The 25225-nt window shown below is 43.6% G+C and overlaps 3 protein-coding genes across 5 annotated transcripts in view; 1 reads left to right on the plus strand and 2 right to left on the minus strand.

The window, feature by feature from the left end:
* The window catches only part of cpamd8 (C3 and PZP like alpha-2-macroglobulin domain containing 8), a 31985-nt gene extending 20958 nt beyond the window's left edge, over positions 1-11027 (minus strand). The window contains exons 1-20 of one of the 2 annotated variants that reach the window (XM_027025760.3): positions 10180-11027; positions 8034-8185; positions 6961-6983; positions 6563-6728; positions 6297-6349; positions 5699-5716; positions 4971-5025; positions 4676-4789; positions 4293-4377; positions 4110-4218; positions 3749-3976; positions 3372-3542; positions 2883-3011; positions 2294-2489; positions 1781-1947; positions 1283-1432; positions 1009-1167; positions 749-888; positions 479-541; positions 149-380 (exon numbers count right to left, since the gene is read on the minus strand). In XM_027025760.3, coding sequence (XP_026881561.3) covers positions 149-380; positions 479-541; positions 749-888; positions 1009-1167; positions 1283-1432; positions 1781-1947; positions 2294-2489; positions 2883-3011; positions 3372-3542; positions 3749-3976; positions 4110-4218; positions 4293-4377; positions 4676-4789; positions 4971-5025; positions 5699-5716; positions 6297-6349; positions 6563-6728; positions 6961-6983; positions 8034-8185; positions 10180-10271 — 2502 coding nt within the window. In that variant the 5' untranslated portion in view covers positions 10272-11027. Of the gene's footprint in view, positions 1-148; positions 381-478; positions 542-748; positions 889-1008; positions 1168-1282; positions 1433-1780; positions 1951-2293; positions 2490-2882; positions 3012-3371; positions 3543-3748; positions 3977-4109; positions 4219-4292; positions 4378-4675; positions 4790-4970; positions 5026-5698; positions 5717-6296; positions 6350-6562; positions 6729-6960; positions 6984-8033; positions 8186-10179 lie in introns of both variants that reach the window. The other variant, XM_081708412.1, reaches the window with a different exon arrangement.
* Positions 11028-12631: 1604 nt separating this feature from the next.
* rex1bd (required for excision 1-B domain containing) lies at positions 12632-14908 on the plus strand. The gene is made up of 5 exons (XM_027025781.3): positions 12632-12880; positions 13062-13144; positions 13264-13468; positions 14248-14336; positions 14475-14908. Exons 1-5 carry the CDS (start codon positions 12878-12880, stop codon positions 14545-14547), a joined length of 453 nt encoding a protein of 150 aa, XP_026881582.2. The 5' UTR covers positions 12632-12877; the 3' UTR covers positions 14548-14908.
* A 121-nt stretch (positions 14909-15029) lies between these two features.
* crlf1b (cytokine receptor-like factor 1b) lies at positions 15030-24434 on the minus strand. Of its 2 annotated transcripts, none has more exons than XM_027025778.3 (8): positions 24053-24434; positions 23036-23314; positions 22659-22788; positions 19975-20144; positions 18281-18438; positions 17739-17907; positions 16570-16751; positions 15030-15654 (listed from the first exon to the last, which is right to left on the minus strand). In XM_027025778.3, the coding sequence occupies exons 1-8, from the start codon at positions 24231-24233 to the stop codon at positions 15631-15633; spliced, it is 1293 nt and encodes a 430-aa protein (XP_026881579.1). In that variant the 5' UTR covers positions 24234-24434; the 3' UTR covers positions 15030-15630. The 2 variants fall into 2 exon arrangements, with proteins under 2 accessions (XP_026881579.1, XP_026881581.1); XM_027025780.3 differs by having other exon boundaries at positions 16566-16751.
* Positions 24435-25225: the final 791 nt, after the last annotated feature.

Consider the following 25225-nt stretch of genomic DNA (forward strand, 5'->3'; position numbering starts at 1 on the left):
TGAAACCACGTGCATATCAACGTCGGTGTATGGTCGATAGAATAACGAATCATGTACGTTTTTTTTATGTGTAATTTGCTTCCATGGAAAAATGTTATGTTTTTGCCCCCTTACATATCTGATGTGTTCCCACCACTGTCTCACGCACCTCTGCACAGGCTGTCAGGTAGTTGTAGACAGTTAGAGGGACTTTGGTCTGTTCTCCACGGATCATACTGTACGGCAGGGTGAAGTCGATGAAAAAAGGCTTGAATGTGCGGAGCTCCGCTGCCTCTGCCAGGCCCAGTCCCGTCTCCTCTGACAGACCGACTGCCTCCGTCACCCAGGTAGTAATGGAGTCTGGGACATCCAACTGCAGCTCAGCCTCTCCGTTTATGTCGCTGTCAAACGTAGGTCACGTGGGTCAGGTCAGTTTGCGGCAGCCGCATCACAGCAAATAACAAAACGCGTTAAAAGTTCAGAGTTGGCTTTCTAGCACCTGACATTGAGGCAGTGCCATATCCACGTCTCGGGGAAAAACGTGCGTCTGTGCATCGCTGCCCTTTAAACACAAGACAAACGGGAGATAAATGCTGGGTCACACTGACAGGTCACGCTGGCAAAAACAGGAACAGGCAGATCTGAGCTCTGCTGAGCTCAAAGCAAAAAAAAAAAAAACCAGAAAGATACAAGTTAGGTCTTCAAATGCTAGACGACGACTCGTCTCCAGGCAGCTCCTAGTGGGGCCCGACGGGGCAGCTGCGTGTACCGAGGTGGTGTGCGGTAGTGGGCGGCGGCCTGGGCGGCAGTGTGCGGCTGGAAGGCGGGCACGTTCTCGTCTGTGTACACACCTCCCGTCTGCCTGTGGTTCAGCTGGACCATGTCTGTCATGACCAATAAGCCTGTCTCCTGCAAAACACACACACACACAGAAAACTTGAAGCAATCAAGAAGGTGTGAGACCTTCCCTCATAAATGTCTTTTATCACCAGACAGTGTGATTGCCTTTTACACACAACGCAACCTCACCGTGAATGCAAAGCGTGCATCCTTCGTGATGTCCCAGTGCCACGGGAACACGGAGGAGCGGCGTCGCCGTGACGACAAGCCAGGCCACCAAAAATGCCCATCATCTTTGGGCACCCCAAAAGTGTCAGCCACGTCGAAGTCAGCGAGCTCCCTGAACACCTGCAGCACATGTAAACAGCAAAAACATCAACAAAGAAACGGCACATGCAAAAAATCACCGAACTGCCCTTTAAATAATTGACCTGTTCTGTAATAGTCTGTGCCTGGGCTTCACCTTCTCGGCAGTGAGCCGGAAGCCGGGCTTGAGAAGGTACATGCTCTTGTCCACGGTGGCCACGCACACACACGAGCCCTTCTCCCCTTTGACACGCAGGCTGACGGGGCCTCCGGGCACAGACTCATTGGTGGATACAGAGACAGACACCTAGAGGAAACCACCTGTCTCTGTTAGCAGCTGAGGGGGAAACGACCAGGTTGGAAATAGAGAGACTCTGACAGAGAGACGATCCAAAAAATAGCCGTGGATGGAAATGCAGGGAAAGATCAGCCCACCTAACTCCTGGAGAACTCTCTGTGTAGTTGATTTCTAACCCAAATCAAACTCATCTGATCTGGCTAATCAAGCTCCTAGTTACGATCTAACCGTCAGATTCAGAAGTGTTAAATGAGTGTTAGATCTAAACCCGGCACCCACGACAGCGCCCCAGAGGTATGGCACGAGCACACGCAAAGGATGACTCTGGAGATGAAGGGCACGGCCGGGCAGACACACCCGGTTCTCGAAGCGGGGCAGCGCAGGGACGTGCAGGCTGTCCGTCACGCCCTCTCCATCCTCGCGCACGTAGTAGACCAGCATGCGGCTGAGAGGCGCCATGGCAGCGAGCACGGGGAAGCGCAGCGCAGACACGCAGCTGTCCGACTTCTCCGCAGCCGATGCCCCTGCTTGCCAGCGCACACAAAATCAGAGGGAGGGAAGAGTCTGTTAGCGGAACATGCACAGCTGTGTCCTGAAAGACGTCAGGGTATGCCACTCGTGAAGGTCCTCGCTGGATGTGTTTTCAAAAAAAGCATCCAAATAAGGACAGGCCTTAGTCCACTGCCTCAGATAAATGAAAATAAATAAAATGAAGTGATGATGACATTTTTTTTGGTGATGTTAAGCCTGATGTAATGCTGATAAACCTTATTATAACAGTATTATTATGCCATATGATTTTACATAATCAATTTTACATCCATATGTCTAGTGTTAACATGTGTCTTATGTCCCCGCTGCAGTACTGACCGGAATCCGGTGCTGGGTTAGGCGTGGTGTGGATGTTTGTATCAAAGGTGACCGCTGATCTCTTAGCTCGCTCGGCTGTGCTGCTGGGGGGCCTGTGCCCTGACTGTACAATGTTTCCGCGGGAGGTGATCTCATAGTGCAGGGTGAAGTTGCACGGGCACGTGGACTTCAGCAAGAGCTCCGCCTCCTGGCCGACCTGCAGGGACATTATGGCCACAAAGCCAGCGGTTGGAGTTCTAGAGTGAAGCCAGCGGTTGGGGTTCTAGAGTGAAGCCAGCGGTTGGGGTTCTAGAGTAAAGCGAGCGGTTGGGGTTCTAGAGTGAAGCCAGCGGTTGGGGTTCTAGAGTGAAGCCAGCAGTTGGGGTTCTAGAGTGAAGCCAGCGGTTGGGGTTCTAGAGTGAAGCCAGCGGTTGGGGTTCTATAGCAACAGAGCACCTGTTACAACTGCTCCAATGAGCAATGCCAACATAACTGATAATGGGGAACCTTTGGCCAAGCATTCAAATTTTAGTCATGGTGGAATATAAGAATTGCCTCAGGCTACTGTTGCTGTGCCAGGTGATGCAGACAGTGTCACTAAAGCTCTTACTGTGAGTGGGCCAGCAGGGCTCTGCAGCTGGATGTGGCACTTGCTGGGAGAATACCAGCTGCTGATAGACAGGTAGCTGGGCAGATATTGGTCCCCTGCAGGTTTGCCATCAATGGCTATCACCTTGGTCTGCAAGCAGGGAGCGGAAACGAGCAGACAAACATTTGTCAAGATACAGAAGGACATTTAGCAATACAAGAGTCTTGTAAACTATCAAGAAATCTATATTTTTTGTTTTGTTGGCTAAAAAAGTCTATTCCTAAGAAAAATCAACCACGCCATCTTTGCTTGCTAAAACACTGACGCTTGGCTTACTTTTTCACTAGATAATCTCCCTGTTAGTCAGTTTGTTCAAAAATATCTCTGCCCTCCAAGGTGGTGGCCGTGCTGCTGACCACAAGAGCCAGCCTGCCAGGTTCTGCGCTGAATCCTGCAAAAGCGCCGGGCGAAAGCACATGGGGTCTGACCAGCACGATCCAGCCAACCGACCTCCAGCCAGGCGTACTGTGCGGTGGTGGGGATGGCCGGGATCTCGAAGGCCACCGCCCCGTTCCTGGAAGTCAGCTCGCTGGTGTAGACGTTGTCGCGTGGCGTGAGCTCGGCCTTCACGCGGACCACGACTCCGTCCGCAGGGCTCCCATCTGGGTACATCACTTCGACCTGGGAGACCCAGAGGACAAGGGTAGATCATTAAGGCTTCATACATTAAAGGTGTTTTGAAAATCCAGTTTTAAGTTTTTTTTAATGGCGCCTTATAGTGGATTTTTTTTAGGGAGGCCTATGTCTTTAATCTTTAATAATGAAAATGGGTGAATGAGTATTAGTGCAACAGTGCAGTAGTTTCCCACTTGTGAAGAACATCTGACCTTTCCTTTATAGGGAAGCCCAGGCTTGAACTGCTTGCGTGTGTCCTTGGAGTATTTGATGTCAATGAGCTGCTTGTGCACTGGTGTGGAGTCATCGAACATGGTCTGCTGACCTCCGTCCACGCTACTGACCGACACCCACATGTTCACCTTGCCTCTGAAGTGATCCGTCACATCCACAGGCATCATGCCCTTCACACAGAGACTGAAGGTGGCCGCCCCTTTGATCTAGAGAGAAAGAGGGAGATGTTTATTGCTCCGTGGTCTAAGTGGTCGCAGTCTCTAAATAATATGATATGTTTGTCTAAGGTCTGGGGCTTATTTTGGGACTGGGGCGTGTATCTTTTTTCTTCTTGTTTACCTCTGTCGTCTTAAGCACAGGATGGCCCACTTCATGCCTGTAGTAACCAACCCCGTGTACCGTCATGTTTACCGTTAGCTTTCCTGTCACTGGCTTCCCGAATGTGTACCTAATTGAGAAAGGCTTGTAAGCATATTGTATTTCGGCTGTAAAATGCAAGGTACGCAACACACGAGTTCTCACCTGGCCTTTACCGTGACCTGTTCACACGTGTCAAAGTCTCGTATAAATGGTGGAGGCTCTACAATCAGCTCAAACTTTGGTGTCACTGTTTGTGGTGGATAAACAATGAGTTGGCAACCTCTTATTTTACCACACACGCATCATTATTGGTCAGAAACATAGCTACTGTTGATACATTTCTGGCAACTGAAATCGCCCTTGGCACATTTGTATTCTGGATCAATGTAGCCACTTGCGGTGCTAAGTGGGTAAAAAAATTAGAACAGCATATATAAAATATATATAACAGCAAATTTAAAAAAATGGAACCGGGACACTGAAAGTAGTAAGTCTCAATAGTTCCACCCTTTAGACCAAGCACAACACATGCCTGAGACACTTACTATACTTCTGGACCTCAAAGGACTTGTTGTAGGTGTGGCTCTGTACCTCGACGAAGACGAGCCATTCGCCGAAGACCGGCTGGTCTGACAGGGGGAAACTTACGTTCACGACCCCTGAACAGAAACACCAGTGTAAAGGTGAAAACACATCCTTGCTCTTCTTCAACCATCCCAGTGAAATCTAATTAGATACTGCAGTTGTGTTATAAAGGTGTGCCTCACTTTCAAGTATCCGTGCAGAGGTATGATAAGTACAGTTATTGAAACAGCTATTTAAAGGACTTGTGTGTCTCACCACAACAAACAGGCTTGAGATCTTTCCATTGGACCATGCGGGAACCTCTGGGGTCCTGGGTAAATAAGCATGTAATGAATACATGCAGTAAAAAAACAGCTTTTTTTTTTTTTTTGCTAGTCTAAATCTGGATGCCAGTTCACGCTTGTGAAAGCGGTCAGTGAAAATCAGGCCTGAGCAGTCGGGACTCCAAATCCCACGATGCCTTTAAACAAACTGACCTTGGCCCTCATTTAGAGGGCCAAGACAGCAGGAGCTGTCTGTCATTGCTGAACTACACAGACCCCCTGCCCGCCACTTTGCGCGGCAGCCGACTCAACGCAAACTTTGCATACATAGCAAACATTTATTCACCTCCCCCCTCTAACACCATCATCACCCCCACCCGCTGCCCCCGTTTACACAGCTTCCAGAGGAATGTTTTGTAGGCGGGCAGCCACGTTTGGGGCCGGAGTGGCTTCAAAGCTCGGGCGTCCTGTGGGACAGTAGTGATAGCTGAGCCCCCAGCGGCAGGAGGCGGCGGCCCGGGCCGAGACTCCCGCTTTGATCTCAGCACCGCCGCCTGGCGCACGCCTGCTCTGGGGGGTCGAACCCTGAACCGCGAGGCCTGTTATCAAATGGTGCAGCCCTGTAATCTGGGGCCCCTGCCGGGAAAACAAAGCCCGAAGTGCCCCGGTGCGACCAGGGTGGTCCCCCCCCTCCCCCACCACGGGATGACCTCCACTCACCACCACGTAGGCTTCAATCTGCAGGAAAAAAAAGGGAAAAGGAAAAACTGGGGTCAGAAGGACGGAACACATAAGACTAACTGCACAGCTGCATGGCAAACAGTGCCCTCTCATCCCACCCCCCCCCACACACCCCCTGGCTCCAACAATCCCACGTCTGTGAGAAGCAACGCGGGTCTCCCGGAGCAGCCGTGCCTCTGAATAAGACCACTGTCCACCCCGGGATGGGGTAAAGTTTGGAGACACTTCAGGAAAAAGCTGCTGACTCCAGGCCGTCGGCGGTAAAGACCGTAATTGCTATATAGATTGGTGTGTGCGTGTCGTGTACTCCAGAGAGAAACAGTGCTGTTAAACTGTTATTCTGCTTTTCTCTAACCTGAGTTTTTCATTGATGTCCATCAGTGATTGACTTCTATTATCTTGGTCATCTCCAACAGATATCATACATGGCTTTTTTATAGGTGGGTTAGATGGGGTTTTGTTTGTTTGTTTGTCTGTTTGTGAAGTTCTTTGACTTTTTAATGTATGAAAGGTGCTGTTTAAATATGTGAATGTTATGTGAGCACTGCCAACAGTGCAAGTAGAGAGGTGACAATACCTTGTTGCTTGCAGGTCTCAGGTCTGGCATGATGGTGTACACATTGATGAGGACTAGTTCACAGAGGACAAAAAGCAGAAATAAAAGTCAAGAAAACTTTATGCTCGTCCTTCCACGAACAGCACCAGGAGCCAACAGACAATCAAGAGACGTCAACATTCAGCCACACGTCGTGCACGCTGACACATTCAGTCACTCTGCTATCACTACAACGGCCAATCAAAGACTGGAGTTCAGCCATCCATGACAAGAACAAGGGTGGAGACCTCTGTGCCGGGGTTTGTAGATGGGCTTGTCAGTTTGGATGAAGACTGCCACACCCTTGCTGTCCACCGTCACCGTGGTGTGGTTGCGGAAGACGTAGCCGCCGTGGGCGAGGTGCCGATTGCCCCACACCGTGAGAAGGGCCTGGCCCCGTACACCCGACGGCACCTGGGCAAGACAAAGAGCGTCACACACTGCCGCGCCCACAGCAGGGCTTGAGCGGAGAGAGCGTGGCTGGCACCCTGGTGTCCTCGCATGGAGGCTGCCTTTAATTGGCCTGGCATTTACTAGTGCTACACAATTGCATCATGGTTGTTTCATGCAGCTTATCAACGTACAAAAAAAAAGAGCTGTGTGTGATAGGATAGACAAAGAAATGACAAAGCACTTTTGAATTTACCTTCAATTTGATAGTTCCTTTATCTGAAAGAAAAAAAAACAACCTTCAATCACTATTTTATAGCTCACTTAACTTGAATTTGACTTTCATACATTTCAGCACATGCAGAAACTGACCTAGCTGTGAAAGCTATAATAATTTGGATTTGGATTTGGATTACTATGCTAAATTGTCTTGTATCGAATTCACGTGTAATCTCTAACCTCCTCAGAGTTTATTGGAAACTCTGGCAGGGGAAAAATGCTTTTTGAGAAAAGGATGAATCCTGAGTGCTACAGTGCAGGATTGCAGGCACTCGTGTAGAGCTTACTTTAAAGGCTCTTATTCAGCAGAGCTCAAGCATTAAACCTGTGGTAGCTCTAATGTCTAAGTGTATAAAGCCAAACCTCAACATTAGTTCTAAGACCTATTACTGGAATATTCAAAAATAAACAAAAATTAATTATGCATATTATGCAGATTCTAGTCTGATTCATCTGCTTCAGGTATAGCTGTGGTAAGATGTAATACAAAGCTATAACAAGCTTATTTTTTAGGAAAACTGCATCTTAATATTGAAGACACCTTCAATAAATACATTTTGAATATCTTGAATAAGCTAATTATTTAAATTGCTAATAAGCATGAATAGTGATGTTAAGATAGTGGAGCATAAATACAAACATTGGGAAAAGGTTTGCACACACAAATACAGCAATGAAGAAACAGACAAAACAAAAGTATACAAACAAACTATATGTTAAGTTTCAAATCTCCCTGATCTCGCTTGACTGGATAAGAACAAAGGCACAGTACGCAGAAGCTGGAACTGTCATCAGGTGATCTTGGTTTAAACAAACCAAGGTGTGCAAGTAAACATCAAAGTAGTCAACGGTCTGATGGCCTTGCAGGTCAGAGGTCATACAAGATGTGCGGTATTTGAAGCTAAAGAGAACAGGACCGAGCTACCACAAAGACTAACCCTTCCTGCTGTTCTGAGAGCTGTTGTGCTTGTTTTTCCTCTTTTAATGGGTGGAGGAGGCCTCCAGCTGACAAACTGACCCTAGACCAGGCCAGCCTCGCAGAGCCCTCACCGCGGACAGTGCCGTGGCCACGTGCCACCGTATCCCCCTTGACGCTGAGGTGCACCTGCACGTGCGTCTCATCTGCGGCATTGAAGAGCGTGACGCTCACCACCTCCTCCACACCAGAACGAAACACAGATGGAGCGGCGATAAGGTAGCCCCTGTGCATGATGGGAGAGACATAATAATCTGAAAGTGTATGCGAAGTCACATCATTTTCTCATTCTCTCTCTCCCAAAAACACATTTGCGTACTTATGAAGGTATGTGTTCATAATACTTACCCTGAAGTCTGGAAATGTAAACTTAATATTAGTGTCTCAAGAACATTAAAGAGCAATAAAAAAGTTTTTTTGGGACACCTAGGGTACTGTTATTCTTTGAAAGAGGTGATTAAGACTGCTGTTACAGAAGTCAAATGTCATAGGTCACAAAAACTTACTGAAAATGTGCAGTCATGTTGTGAGAAGAAATCTTGTTTAAGGACACTTAGGGGTTCAGCGAAGTTTACTTGAGTGCCCTGAGCATCATATTTTTTATCATGTGTATCACACATAAACCACAATATTTTTTAAAAAAAATATGCGTCCTATATGAATGAAGATTCTGAGCACAGAAAAGGTATCACTACTAGCATAAACCTGACACCATCAAGTATGTAAAATAAAACAGTAACAATGTGTCATGTTCAGGGATATATCGATACAAAAAGAGAGTTTATTACCATGATGTCCTCATTCAGACTGATTTTAGAAACTTAATATTCAGATATTACTACTTGCGATTTCTCCCCGGTTAACCTCGCACATAAACCTGTAGACCCCACTACACTCAATATTTTCATACACGTTTAGACCTTGTCACCGTTCCCTTCAGTACAAATAGAGAGACAAGTAGACAAGACGAACGAGCACTGTAAGTGTGTGCATCAGGTAGCTCTGTGCTGGGTGCTGTGTCCGAGTGTCCGCTCTACATTATTGCACTCAAGCAGCTGGAATAGCGGGTAATTATCGTAACAATGTTATATATAAATTACTTATGAGTTTCCTATTCATATTCAAAAGTCATTTGGCGTGTTTAGGTTTGAAACACCAAAACGATTCCATTAAATTAAAAAAATAAATAAAATAAAATAAACAAAAAAAAAACCAAACAAAAAAAAAAAACTGACACGGCTTAAAGGTTCGTTGCTCCGTGTCCTCGGGTTTGCTGGAGAAGCCTGAGTGTGCGCCTCAGAAACAGTTATCAGGTGGTTGGCATTAGCACTGTACAGGTCAACTACATTGCACGGATGGACATGATCTCCCACGGGCCAGCGGCGTGAAATCGTCGCTTGCACACTGAGATGTCTACGTCTTGTAATACCGGAACTGAAAAAAGTGAAATAAGTAAACAAAAACAACTATGCGAGTGACCGGAGCGTGTCCGGTAACTTATTCGTACAGGGATCTGAACCCCCTCTACGCCGGTGTGTGGTGAACAATGCAGGCCTAGCTGACAGAACCGCGTGTAACCGATCAGTGATCCTGGCACCAGGTTAGTGATTTCAAAAGATCCCGGCCCAACTGAATCTCAGTACTGAGTAGTTAGGAATTAAAAGAATAATCTGAAGGATCAACTCATAGCTGTATGCCTGGTATACAAACATCTCCTTAACACGAACTTTTATGCGTATGGGGACCAAAGAGGTTTGTCGGTGAATTTCTGTAAAACACTATCAAACATTCGAATTGATGTATCACGGTAAGTCCCGCAGTTGTAGCTGGAGCACAAAGGTATATCCACGGTTGACTTAAGAGCAGTACACGCAAGTGATCGACCACCTGCCGAACTGAACAGCTCCTTAAGGAGGACGAGCGAGTCCTGACCGGCTCACGCCTTTCAGAAGGGTCAGTCGTATTATAACACTTTAAAAGCCAAAACCATCTGCCCACATCATTTTTGTTGTTTTCGTTACGCTCGTATCATAAGCGCAGTTTGTTTCAAGCTAGGCGTGCTCTCTGCTAAATGATGAGGCTCAGTAACTACTACTTCAGTAACTATTAAAAAATAGACGTATTTCCAAAGCAACGTGTAATGGCTAATGCAGACAGAATATCGGATCACACTGAAAACAGGTCAATGAAAACATCTGCTGCAGTTTCTTGCAAACTTACTGTCGTTCCTGTGAATTAACTCCACCTATAACATATATGATAACAGTCCACGATAGAATCCACGATTTTTGATAGAAATGAATCATTCTCATTTTGTCCTCAGTATGTCTTGTATTGTGGTTACAAACTGCTTTATCAGGTTCAGTTTTTTATTCCTTGAGAAATTACAGAATAACTCTTCATTCAGTAGGCTCCACTGATGTAAGCATGGGGTTGTTCGCGTCCCTTCTCCCCGGTTCCGCGTGCGGGACGTTTTTATCTCACTTTGGGAAACCCCTTTCCATGCAACCCAGTTTTTTGTTGTTTTTGTTTGTTTTTTTCTTGGGGGTTAACTTTTCTCCCCACGCAGACACGGGCCAACTTCGCGTGCCTTATTCATCCGCCTTAGTTCCGTTCGCTCATATTTCAGCATTACAAACGATTGCCGACCACCTCCGCCCCTTGCGGAGCGCCCATCAATTTGAATCCGATGAATTTCGCCACAACGGGCTTCAGCCTACGGACTCAACCCAACTACGGCAATTCTCCGTCCCCAGCGAAAGCTTTTTCTTTTTTTTCTCGATCAGTGTCGTATCAAAAGAGGCCGTGTCGCGTGCGCTTCTTCTGCGTTCGGCCAAGCACGAGTCTTTTAAAATGGAATGCTAGCGTGACCCTTTAAGTCGTTTAGGCTGCCTGCACGATATGACTCGAACATGGAACGAAAGCAGTTTGCAGCTGTTGTACTTATTGCGCCTTTCATTTCGTTTTCTTGACGCTGGGTCTTAATCTACTGTTATATGAATGCACGCAATCCATTAATTAACTGACCTATATTTCTAACTATCTTAGCATGATCTAGCCTATGTAGACTTTGAGGGAAATACGAACTGTGTTCTCAAACCCCGAGCAGCACGTTTTAAAAAGGTGATTGATAAGTATGCAATTGTCTCCCCCTAGTGGCAGTCTTCACAATACGTTCTTCGTGATCAAAATTACAAAAGATGTTAAACATAGAAACGTGTTAAGACATTTAAGAAATTTTTGATATCTGACGTATTTTTTTGTTTTTGTTAGATAATTTGCAACGGGTTTCACAATGCACCGGGTTTATAGTAACCACGTGTTGTTAAAGAATGACATTTGGGTCTCGAATTCTGCATAAGAGAATATTCACATAATTACGGATGGAATGAGACCAGATAAGACCTACACTGTCGCCCCTCATAGAAGAAAAAACACGTCCACCTCGATGAGCTGCGTAGGAGAAAAGGGTGCACATCTCTTTAACTTTTTAATGACGCACCCTTTCAAATCCCACACAAATATTTAACAATAAATGACCAAATAAATATCTCCGATAACTTGTAGGTGCACGTCGTAGTGCCGTGAATAAATAAATATATGTTTTGTAATCCAATATTAGATTGTGAACAAGAATACAAACTGACGTTAGCCATATAATATTAGCAAACCTTTTATAAAATTACGGTTGCATTTAGGGTGACTTCACCACTACGACAATCACCGATATTCTATATATTGGTTAACATATGTGACATATTTATGATAGCCTAATCCGGCAGTTATGCATAGCACTAGGAAACGGATTTTTTAAAAATCCTCATGGAGCTCACACATCTGGGGAGTCTGTTTCAGAAGCACCCCTCCATTAAAAGCAGAACCAAACGCGGAACATCAATTATCATTTATATTTTTGCTTTTCTTCAGTGTGTACTGGAAAAGAGGCAGCAGACAACCAAAACACATAATATTTCCAGATGGCACAGAGCTATCATTAAGATCATGCTTTTAATCTGTACCTCGCCTTTATTTGAGCACACGCACCCGTACAAAGTTTCTTGTAATGTACTGCTGAACCATATGGTTGTGCTGCACTTTGCTACAAATACTGTAAAGCTGAGTTCACAATAATAGCCTACATTTTAAAAATCTGGAATCAGTACATTTTAATCTATACTATTTACATGTTTAATATAATTTAGTTTTATTTTAATAACCCCCGAAACGTGGATTTTCAGACGTCCTAGTTATGATTCTGAAAGATCGCTTTAATTTAATTCAAAATTATACGTCGGTTTTGTATTAATAAACATTAACTCTTTAAACTATTTCTGACAAAAGCATAATCTGTAACGTAGTCTATGTGCTATTGGACTTGATTCCATCCATCTTTTACTACGCACGACATATGCTAAAATAATACTTATTTAGAATATTTTAAATCAGAAATGCAAAGCTGTGGATAAGGTCAAAGCGGTATAGCTGCGACTGACGTTCGTAGATGTTTCGATAACTTTTCATTTAAGTATTCGTTTTGGATACTTTTATTTTAAAAACTGATGCCGCGCCGGACATGTTTACGATTTTCCTCTTTACACGACCTTTCGCGAAACTCTCGTATTTATGCGTAACGTGTGTACGTGATATTTCGTCTTTACATCTAACATGCACTGGGCATTACATTTGTCGAAATGAAAGTTAAAACGGCGATCCAAATACTGTAACGTAGAACAAGTGTGACACGCTGAGGGTACGCATGCGGACCTGACGTAATATTCCTCAGCGACTGTAAACAGGAAGTAGCGGTCGCTAGCTAGCAGGGTAGCTGGAGGCTGGACACTGGTGCCAGGTGTGAGTGTTGCTAGTGAGCATACATACCAAGCCAGCTCAGAAATACATCAGCAGCGTTATTATTGCTATGGTAAGACGATATTCTGAATTGTGTGTTGTTGTATCGTAGACTTCACTGGCGGCTACATGTAGACTAGTGTGTTTAGATGTATCGTGAGCTAAGCTAGTTGCTGGGCAGTATAATTATTTCTGTGACCCCACACTCGGACCATCATCTTATCCACAATCATGTCATTATTTGTTTTTAAAAGTCCTCTCCAGATGTCAAAAGTTTGGTCCGGCGGTTTTACGTACTTCAGGCCGAGCGTGTGGAGGCGTACAAGCTTTTTGAGGAGTAAGGGTGCCTTTTAATAGTTGTTAGCTACCTAGCTAACTAACTCGTTATACGACAGTATTTGTCAAGATTATTGACCTCATATTTGGGCTAATGTTATGTCGTTACCATCTGTCCAGGGGGCATGAGGCGTATCTGAGGACAGGACCCCATTATGACTTCGGGCATTACAGACAGCTGGTTCATGAGGTAACGAAGGCGTTCTGTGCTATCTCCAACGAAATACTGGAGGTTAAAGAACGCTTGCACCGAGACTTCGATCGCCCAGATCTGTCCGAGCACATCGAGAAGCTCCAACGCAGAGAAAAGCAAAAACTAGAGCTGGTGTGGACTTATTTATTCTCGTTATTTTTTGTTTCTCTTTTAGAAGTATCTGCAAAACTAGTCACATACAGAGTGAGTTTATTTACAGAGTAACTTTTTAACTGGAAAGACTTTAGTCCATTATTTCGTGCCATCATACCACAGTAGGTACTGCTTTTAAGTTGAGCTGTGCCGTGGTGAAGTAATACACAGCTGTTTCATTCTGTGCTCCAGTCACTCTCTCACACACACACACACACACACACACACACACACACACACACACACACACAAATAAATCCCTGAAAATGTAGAAATTTCAGTAATGTAAGGTAGCTTCCATATTCTAATTAAAATGACTCGTTACATACTCCAGAAGTCATGACAGCTTTGTGCTATTGGGCATGTCTTACTGCCTGAGATTTTAATACCCTTCACGTTAATGCTTCGACCCCAGTTGCAGCCGCAAGGTACGTTTACCATGCTAAACAAAATGTCCTTTGAATGCTGGCAGGGGATAATAACCTAATTCACTTTAATGCTAGTAGCATATCTGTGCCCTTATCTCTTAGTTTGTACAGAAAATATTGTAACAAATGTTGAACTGTTTTCTTAGGAGTTATAGCAAGTAATAAGACTGTACTGTGAATATATTTGTGTGTCTCCTTAAATCATTCATATCTTATGAATCCTCTGTGTGCAGTGTCTGATGGAAGGAAATTGTAGCTTGATCATTTTTATGAACTTTGACAGCACATAAGGATTATGAGTCTGATTGTTATTATCACTCTTGCTTACAGACAGCTAAATTGCAGCTGGCAAAGCAGAGTGTTCAGGATCACCCAGATGATGAGGGCTGTCATGAGAAGGTCCGGGAGATCAAACAGGAGTAAGAATGACCATACCATATGCTTTGTGCTCTGTCAATGTGCAGCCACATCCCCCACATCATGGATAAATACCCACAGCAAACAGGCACGCGTCTACCCATCGCCTCACTCTCTCACTCTCTCACTCTGCTTGTCAGTATTATAAAGAACAAGGAGGCCCTGAGCGAGATCCTGCAGGACTTCAAGTATGACTCAGAGGAGCCGGAGTGAAAGGCAGATGGCCCTGCCCAGAGACGGATGGTCGGAGGTCTTGCCCGTGCCCGTTACCGTTTCCGTAAGGAGGAGCGGAAGCCACTGATTGTTGCCTGTGGGCGGTGCTTGATGTACCATGTACATTTGCTTACGTCTCACGCTTTGCGTCGGAGGCGAGACCCTGTAGAGTGTAGCTTAGAAACCGCGTTTGGAAATCTTTTTACTTTTCTGTTTGATGATCTTCTCAATCATTTTTAAGATCCACAAAGACAGCTCGCTTGAAAATCATGACCAGCTCAGCTTGTGGTAGTAAAAGATATGGCAGAATATATCTTAAATATGTTGAGATTTTATACAAAAATAAAATGGAGAAACATCATCTTGCACTTATTTTAACAGAACATGTACAAATGATATGCAGCTAATAATTCACCAGCCTGTGAATTATTGTGCCGTTACATTGTTAACTTAATCTGAAAGCAGCAATGCCTCTATACTGATTAGCTGTGGAGAGTTTGTATTTTTTAAAACACTTTTCTTCTGAGCCTGCATGTGTATGTGCGCTGAGTCTTTGTTCTGGGTCCTTGAAATGTATACCGGTATACTCCCAACAAATTGTTGTAACCAATATTTGGTTGATGTGTCCAGGCAGAGCAGAGTTTCTGCCCTTCACTCTCTTGTGAGTTGATTTTGGCAGGGTTTTGCGGTAATGGTACCAGATGCTAGCTGCTGAACAGATGATACTCCACTTCAGGGGCAAATTCCATTTCTTTTCCAATTGCGACCTGCCTGATGCGTTCCCTCTGATGAAGACGTCTGGGTCGTGCTCCGGTTACCTCTCAGCTCTTCCTTTCCGCACTTTTGTCTCTGGAATGGTTTCACAGGCGCGTTCTCCTTTGTCTTTGTTCTTAGGGATCACACACAGCTTTGCTACAGGGACACGATAACAGCTCCTCTCTCCATAATCTAAGCTCCGTTTGGAAACTTTCAAAAGAGCCTTCAGGTTTGTCAAAACAAACTATCTTAAGCACTTGAGAGTGAATAAAAAAACCTCATAGTCACATTTGTTGGCAAACTGTTTTAGTCTTGTTTGGACTTGTGCTAAGATTTACCGCTTTGTAGTACCTGAAAGGCAAGAAAAATTACAAGTAAATGTGATGACATAACGTATAGTGACTGCTCAGTGTAATTGGTACCAGCTTTTCTTGAGGCATACAGCACAGAGCTTAATAGTGCTCCAAAGATGTAGCAAACAGCCAATTCTAGACTAATCAATCCAAGTCATTAACAGTCTTCTGAGTTAAAAGAAGTACCAGGACTGGTTTGGTTCTGGGAGCATACAGAGGATGTGTGTTCATGTTGCTTGGCCTGTGCTGGATCTAGTACTTCCTGCCAATTGCCCCCCGCCCTCCCCCCAGGAAGAATGAACTAATTTTTCTTCTTATTCTCTTTTCCTGTAACATAAATATACACTGGGAATATACACTTGCCAACTACTTTATTACATTTATATTTAAATTAGTGAATACATTTATCTATTTATGTATCCGTTTCTACTTTATGCCATGTTTCAGTTAGAAACCATAACTACAGCCCATCTGTAGTTATGCGCGTTAGTCCTCTATCTTAAATAGCAGACCACTAAACCTAGTCATGACACCCACAAAAAACCCAGCAACAATCCCATCTGTGATCAACTTCCAGCAGCTCAACAGCCAACAACCAGATCACTAACCTGCCAGGATTGGTCCTGTACGCTTATGAAATAATGATACAGACTGTATAATGTATAATTTACACCTATAGGCAGGTGTGCCTAAAAAAGACTGAGCAGTGTAGGTACAAGGCAGATGTTTCAAATAAAGTGTCTTGTCAGTGTGTTTATAGGTACATTTATTGTGCTGCTTACCTTGTTAAAAGCATCATGTTTCAGGTATTCACCTTCAGCATGACATAAACATGTCAATCAAACATAACACTAATAAACTGACAAAGTGGAATGCGAGGAGTACAAATAAAGTACGATGTCTCCTTACCTACCAGATTGCGAGTTTTGTGCGCCTTCTGTAGCCACACGCGCCACTGGTCATAAAGTTTGATGCTGACGTTGGTGCAGCCGTAGGTGTGTTTGCGCACCCAGCCGAAGAACTGCTTCAGCTCCTGCCGCAGCGTGGAATTGTGCTCTTCTGACTTGGGATCACACGAGCCTGTCTGCAGCCTCTCTGCAAGGAGACATGGGATCAAAGTGACTTCTGTCACAGAAAAATATCCCACCAAATACTCAAAAGCGATATCCTCATGTTACCTAAGGTGTGCTGTCCTCAACTGCTATCGATCTTATTCATCGGGTACAAAACACTAAGACACAGGCAGAGAATTAATACAGTACTGCAAACAGAGAGATACTCCCTTCTACTTATAGAGCTGAATTTCCATTGTGAATTTACAGGGTGCAATGAGCATTATTTTTGACAATGATTTGAAATTCTGAAAACCATTTTAAGGTATAAAAAGTCCAAATTGTCCAAATCTTAATCATGATAAAATGGACAAGCGGGATGATCTGACCCGGCAAACCAGAGGGAGTGATAGAGCTTCCTGTCTTCAGGCTGCGTGAAAGTCATGTAACCTGTTATTTTCTCCAAGTGACCCAAAGCTGTTTCCACTCGGTTGAGATGAAGCCACTGCTTTAAATGGAACGCGCTCGCAAAGGCCCGTGCTTAGCTGCCTACGTCTCGCAACAAAGAATTCATCAAGCATTCCCTTAGGCCCACTGACATTGCGCTCAGGGCTTTGACTGCACTGATGAGATATCCGTATCAAGTTGCTTAAAATTTTGGTTGTGTTGTTTTCTGGGGTTGCGTACGGGCTGAAGCTAATTGGCCCATGATGTTTCAGCTTTAACCCGCGGAGAGGGAAAGTTCTATCAGAACTGCAGAACTGAGTGTTCTACAGTTCCAACTTAGAGCTCTGATCATCGTGTGAACATCTCTACCAAGGCAGAAATATTCATACGGAGTTTTTGTATGTAAATCTGATTCTGATTTAAAAATTTAGAAATGACTCTGTTGTTGGAGTTTCCCTTTTTTTTTTTTTTTACCACAAGTGTTTGACATTTTATGCTTCGAGTTTTCTGCTTAGTAACAGTGGGGGTTTGGTGTTTTGCTGGTGGTCCCATGTGAGTATATGCGGCGACTCTGTGTGCTCACTGCTGTTGGGTGTGGAGGCAGCTGTCGGGTGACTCCAGTCGCTCCAGATCCCTGTCTTCTTTGAGCCATATATGCCGACGGGGTTACAGCGCACCTGGACAAAGTACACCGTACCAGGCTTGAGTCCCGCTAACCGGCAGGACGTCTGATTCCCCACGTCATCCACCACCTAATGGGAGACAGGCACGGAGTGAACCTGGACCACCAATAACGTTTCCTCAGTGGAACATTACGTCGCGCAGATCCGGTTTTGTGCATTGATTTTGTTTCCCCTACGGGTCCAGCGTGCACAAACCTGCTTTCACAACTAACAACTAACTATTCATACAACAATCCCTTAGGGGCCCTCGTGCAGTTTTAAGGCATTTACATAAATCACCATTAGCCTGACACTAAAGACCGCTATTCGGGACATGTTACAATTTCATTAATTTTGATTAAAGTACCGCTACGATTTGTGTGTCTGTTCACATTCCTCTGGAATTGCCCTCTAATCAGCCTGAGCTGACGACTGCAGAATGGCTCGGTCTCCGCCGCTCTACCTTCCATTCTGCGCTGTCCTCCAGACGGTAGCGGATCTGGTACTTGGCCTGGAAGAGGAAGTCCTTGAGAGCTGGAGGGCTGGCCCAGCGCACGCTCAACTGGTCGTCCAGCTCTCCGAGCCGAGTCACGTGGACATCAGGAGGGGGATCAGTGGTCACTGAGATGGGAGAAATGCGTGACTAATCAATAATGTATCAGAACAGACTTAAGATGCAAAAGAAATGCGGTGTGCTCCACATAATCATAAACAGTGAGGAAAACAGCTGTTAGTTTTAGCCAACAAGCAACAAAGCAAGAACATAAAGCAACAAAAAGACTAATAGTTGCGTCAGGAGAAACATTGTTGAAATATATGGTATTTCAACAAAAGGAAAGCTCTCAGCAAGTCAGATGGTCAGTTAAAATGCACCTCATTGACAAAGAAATACATAGAAAACTAAACTAAACAAAACAGCAATCTGGATGGAAGTGTTGCCTAGAAAGGCCCACAAAACTCACAGTCAATGTCTCCATCCTAGTCTTAGTGAACACCATCACTAGCCTCACAAACGTTATCTCTGCTACAATTTGTAAACCACTTGTAAACACCTCAAGAGAGAAAAAGGTTATGGATGACTGGCTGTTAAATCTCTTTCTTTCTTTTTCTATATGTTTAGACATTCTTTTGGGAAGCAAAAGAAACCTATTCAGAGAAGCAGTAAATGTAAGTATGCAAGCAGGCTCCAATCCGGATGAAACGGTACTAAAGGAGATGAGAATCTTCTCCGAACAAAACACATGCTCTTCTGCTCTTGGTCACTTTCCCCCCCGCACCATTTTCTGGTTTAAATATCTTGCAGTTACAAGAAATGTTTGGCATAATGAGATACTGTTTCTCTTTCTCCTTCACTCAGTGCCTGTACTGCTGATTAACTGGTCTGGGAACAGAGTGATAAGGTCAGTTATTCTCTTTCCCCAGCCGATGATTAAACCATGAAGGGCTTTTGTATTTGGAAACCACATTAAAAAGACATGCTTTTATTGTAAATATGAGATAGGTCACATCTAAAGCACTGTCACCGAATCTCACATAAAATGTTTATCGCTGCATTTAGAGTACATATTTCAGTATCAGTTGTATATGAGATGTTTTATTTTTACTGCCGTCTATCCACATATAAATCCATTGTTTTTTGTTTTGTTTTATTTTTTACATTTAATTCCTTTTTTTAAAATCAAGCTTGCCTCCAGGGTCAAGTGAATTCCAAACCTTATTGTTTCCGAGAATTGAAAAGGAAAGGACAGGGACATTCCGTCCATCGTCCTGTCGACTGCGTCCATCACCACTCTTTCCCATTTCATTCCCACTGTCTCACACCACAAAAAAGATTCTGAAAGGGGAATTCATCTTGGATGCTTCCCTTACTCCTGCCCTTTGTGACCGCGGTTGTTAATTCATCTGCATTACAGCCTTTTTCTTCTCTTTTTCACACCTCATAAACTCCACTCCGAGACAAGTGTGTGCGTGCCATATGTGATACGCTCCAGTGCCGTTTAAGACGCCGGAGGATGAGTTCAGTGTTTGGAGGCCTTGCCTGAGTACACACAGAATAAATCTCACGCGCCTCAGTCTCTTTTGGCCTCTGCTTTGGTTAGCTGATTTAATAGTGCACTCCAGCAAGCCTGATACAGGAGACACAGGCGTCCTGCTTACCCACATCTAAGATATCCAAGATGATGACATCAGAGGTGGCAGAGCCAAGCTGATTGGAAGCCTCCACCCAAATCTCATATGGCGTGAAGATGGCCAGATCTCGAGGGATGTAGCACGTATATGGCTGGCCCACGTTGTAGTCCTGACACTCCTTCTCTTTGCCGTACCATCTGCACAGTAATTAAGACCTGTTACTTAAGACTGCGCTTAACCATGTGGAGGTCTGAAGCACTGTAAAAGGGTCTCGAGTCCTGGCGCTTCAGTCCACCTGCTCGTCCAAATTTACGACTCGTTACGCCACTTTAAAACTCACCATCTGAGCATTATAGTCAGTAAGGTTCACCGGTAGTTCGGACCATTTTCAGAATTACTGGTGAAGGATGACAAAAAAATGCTATAGAAAAATTACGCTTGATTTTGAACTAAAAATGTGAAAGAAATTATTTTTAAAAAAGGATTATGTCAATTATTAATTAAAAATATTCATTAAAAACTTAATAAAAAAAACCTCTCAAAAACATGTCACAATTGCTGGCACATTTAATACTTTTTGTGCTTTCTCTCTTTGCCAACCTAAAAGCACAGTCATCTTCAACACTGCATGAAGTGAAAGAACATATAAATGAACATGCGACCATTCTTCCATCCCAAATCTGTTCAGATCCCTGAGTCCTTGGTTCGTACTCATGGGATCTGCCCTTAACCCCACAGGATTTCGGCTTGGTTTAGGTCAGGGTACTGGGATAGTGACTGTAAACATTTGCTTCTGTGGTCAGCCAACCCTTTTTGTGTAGATTTTCAGGGTATGCTTTGGCTCGCTGGAACGCTGGGAGACCCAACCACAACCCAGTCTTAGCCTTCCAACAGAGGCAAACCAACCTCTGGCAAAGACTCTATTTCTGTCTCCTCTGACTATACAACCTGGTTCCAATCAAAGCTCCAGTGATGTTTAGTGTACTCCAGGCACTTACATTTGAGGTTTGACAACAGCAGACGCTTTTATATTGGTATGCCTTCCAAATACTTTGTTGGCATGGAGATGGTATCAAAACTTAGTTTTGAAGACTTGGTGACCGCAGGGTATGACCAACCTCTGTCAAACCATCTGTCTTACTGTATATGGGACCGAAATTCACTTGTGCCCTCACATCTTCAGTTGGTTGAAATTTCTTAAATTATTGCACTAATGGTGAAAATTGGTCTTTTATTGTGAAGTTATTTTTTTTAATATCCATTACCTGATTTATGAAGGTCAGCAACGTTTGCTTAATTTTATTTGTATATTCTCTTATTTTCCCCATGACAAGAGCCGTTTAAAAAGTGAAAAGAGGCTATAACCAGGATCAAGATTGTACTGAATTTTACACTACTGAATATGTGCAGGCCTGATACACCACTGTTACCGTACCTTTTTTTCCCCATTCTGATTTATTTCACAATGTCCATGTCTTCAGTTGTTCAAAGCCATCTTAGTTCTTCAACTTTGGACGAACAAAACTATGCAAGCCTACCTCTTTAGGTTCGCATTTCATTCATTTACAGTCATGCCATTCTGTTGTTATTTTTCATGAAAACCTTTGACTAGTTATATTGCTTGATTTTATTTGTTAAAAGTTACTTCATTTTAATAAATGTATTCTTTCTCGAACTTTAATTTATATATATATATATATATATATATATATATATATGTTAAAGTTCAAGAAAGAATACACACACACACACACACACACACACACACACACACACATATATATATATATATATATATATATATATATATATATAATCAATTTATTTTTAGCTGAAAATATTCATTGAAGCCAACACTAAATCAGTCTATAGTTTCACACATGGTTTCGTCTTATTTTACACTGAGTTATTTAGTCTGCCTTTGCATATTGCTGTTTCTTTGTGCATTTATGCAAAGTGGTCAGATCACAAAAACATATATATTTTTAATTTAACACAGCACTATTGAGTAATAAATGAATATTTTTTTAAACAAAATGCAATTTTAAATTTTGTTTGGTAAAAGGAATATCAACACAAACATCACGTTTATGTTCACGGGTATTAGTGTTAGCTAATGTCTCTTACAGTGTTTTACTAACTAGGTTGCATCTGCTGGGGTGGGGTGGGAGAATGAAACTGTAGCAGATACGGAGCCTATAACAGCTGAATGCATGACAATTCGTCTCACTATATCTGCAGTTCCCAGCTCTCTGGGGACTGCTAAGATAGAATCGTGTCGATGTCTATTGGGTAGTGTTGCCATGAGCGTTGAAGGCTACACTGCATCATAATATTTTCAGAACAACGTTGCGCGACATCCAGTTTCATAAGATACAAGGGGGGAAAAAATGTTCTTAAATTATCAAGGTCCAGACATCTCATTCTCATAATTACTACCCAGAGAATATATCACAAGTACATACGGTAGAATTTCCAGGAGAGTGCCTATAATTGTCGCACTGTTTTTTGAGAAAAATACATGTTTAATTAGGGTCCCCTTTTTTCATGGAATAGCTTAATTTTACTGAAAGGTTCAATGTCTTATTAACAACAAACATTTTTTCATTATTTTTCTCATGGAACATGAACATCTTGAACAAGAGTGCCAGTAATTCTGGATGCCGCTGGATAATTCTGGATGTGTTAGTTTGAAAAATGTCCTAACTCACCGCAGCTTGTACTTGAGGATGTATTTGGTGCTGATGTAGGTCTCGCCCTGACCTCCCGGACTCCATCTGCAGCTAAGGTCCTTGGTGTTCCGAGACCAGCAGGACAGGTTATCAGGTTTTTCAGGGGGCACTGCACACAGACAGGGAATAGAGGATAAAGGACAACTGGGAGGTTCACAGTCATCTTGCATAAACATTCCTAATTAGGAGTAAAAGAGGAATGCTGATTGATACAAGGTTTTAAGAGGAATGTGTGTACATTACAGTACAGACACCTGGAACCACCAATTCTGTATTAGACAAAAGGAGCATCTGATATAAAATGTATCTCATATTCTAGACCTGAGTTTGAAGTTTTGCGGCTTTTTTGAACTTACTTCCAACATAAATACAGGAGCCTGCCAGCACATCACCGTTGTCACTGTGGCACACCAAGTTGTCCCCGGACTGCTGCTGGGAGCCGTTGAGTCTGTGGAGCGTTACGCTCAGCTCTGTCGGACTGAGCACCGTGTAGGTGCTCCTGGCCAGTCGCCTCCCGTTCAGCGTCCAGTACAGAGAGCTAGCCGCCAGCCCCAGCTCAGCGCTAACGGCACACAGCACGGTCAGACTGGACCCGATGGGGAGCGCTGGGTCCTGGGGGGAGATGACAGCCAAATCTGGGGGGGGGGGGGTCAGAAAAAAATGACAGTCCAAATTTATGACCAGCAGCAAACAGGAGTCTCGGAACTAGATTTAGCCCTTTAGAAGTCGGGAGATCACTTGTAGAGGTCATCTGAGGTCATTTGTCAAAAGCTTAAGTGTTTTTCCATCCTACGTGCTTTCCTTCTCTCTGTCAGTGATGCTCGTATGTATTAACATGCTCTACAGCCGAAACTGGACTGTTTTAGTGCACTGCAATTGAATTCCTTTAGGGACACTGTGGAGTTAATGTGGACCAAGTTTGCTCTTGGTGGGAGGTGGACAAGCTTTTTAACATGTGCCAGGAGGCCCATGGCTCTTAGCCTGATGAAATATATCCACAACCTCTATTTCTGCGTTATAACAACCAATACAGGATTATAACCCTAACCTCGAGATCAGGAGGAAAACATGACGCACGCTGCTCTACCTTGTTAATTAAATGACAAAATCTACAGTTCTGCTGTGCTAAATTTGTCATGACGTAGTCGCAGTCTAGCACATGGTGCGTAAGACGTGTGCTACGTTTCTCAATTTGCAGACCTGCACTGTGTTCCTATCCAGTTTCAATTTGTCCACGGGGCACTGAGTGACAGCAAGAACGCTGATTTCGCTTGCGCGCGCCCTTACTCTCGCGGTTACACAAACCTCAGCGTGGAGCATGCACAGGGGCACGCGCTAGCCTGGGTATTGATCAAGTATCCTAAACTACTCACGTGAAGTTGAGGTTAAGGCGTGCGGGAGCAGAATCAGAAGCGACAGCGTCGAGATCGATAATGCCATTTTCACCGCGTCGCTGGTGTTCCGTGAATTGTTTTTGTCAAGTTGTTGGGGAAAGACGCACGAATAATCCATCTTTGTTTCTCGGTTAAAACGGTTAAGGCCCCCTTTTGGCATAAATCATCAAACGACGTCAGGTGTGTAACGTCTTTTCCATTGTAGAGGACCACATTGACGCACAGCTCGTCTTGAGTTTTAGAAATATTCGCGTGCGTGCACGCCTCAAAGGCTGAAATAAGTTGATACTTCTGAAGCTCCTCCCAAATCTTCCCAGTCAGTCTCTAGTCATTCCTGACTACTCCTTCATTTGTTCATTCGTTCCTATTTCAGTTTTCCTTTTTCATTTTGACCACTTAAGAGCAAACGTTAGGAATCGAGGTTAAACTATGTAGGGTTTTATTTTACATTAATTTTTGGGGGAAACTTTTGCTGGGTTTAGTTAACTGCTGGTCATGTACAACCTGTCGCTGTTTCAGGACCACAATTTTGGTCCAAAGCCAACGAGTAAAGAACGTGAGTGTATTTGAAGTTAGGCAGTAATAAACTTTTTTTCTTGTTCTCGCTCACCATACGTAGATAACTATTGAAAAGTAATAACACCACACGAGAATTCATAACAAATTAATACACTCCATAAAGAAGATGCACATGAAAGGGCTTCAAAAACCATTGCATGCGGCTTTAATATTGCCACTATAGTTTTGGTCCTAGTAAAAAATAATGTTCTCTATTGGAGAACAGTAAACAGTGTGAAATGACTCTTAGCTGCATAAAACCGCCTATAAAAGTTTAAATAGATCTCGTAAAGCTGTCAAGTGTATAGTCAGGTTCTAATTACAGCAAAATGAGTTCAGTTGGCACCGTCAACATAGATCTACGCATCCACATGTTCATGATAGATAAAGGAAGTGTATGACTTGTATCATACATACCATACAAATTACTTGCTATTATAAAATTAATACTCTGACGTTCAGGTAGGTAGGGTGATGTCGATGATAAATTGGACTATTGTATGGTGCCTATCGTTTGATTATATGCTAAGCTTCTGTTGATGTGTAAGGTATGTAATTATAAATTCATAAACATTCCAAACTAGGCCTATTCTC

This window comes from Electrophorus electricus, chromosome 26, assembly GCF_041902795.1.
Source record: "Electrophorus electricus isolate QZ-2024a chromosome 26, ASM4190279v1, whole genome shotgun sequence".
NCBI lineage: Eukaryota > Metazoa > Chordata > Actinopteri > Gymnotiformes > Gymnotidae > Electrophorus > Electrophorus electricus.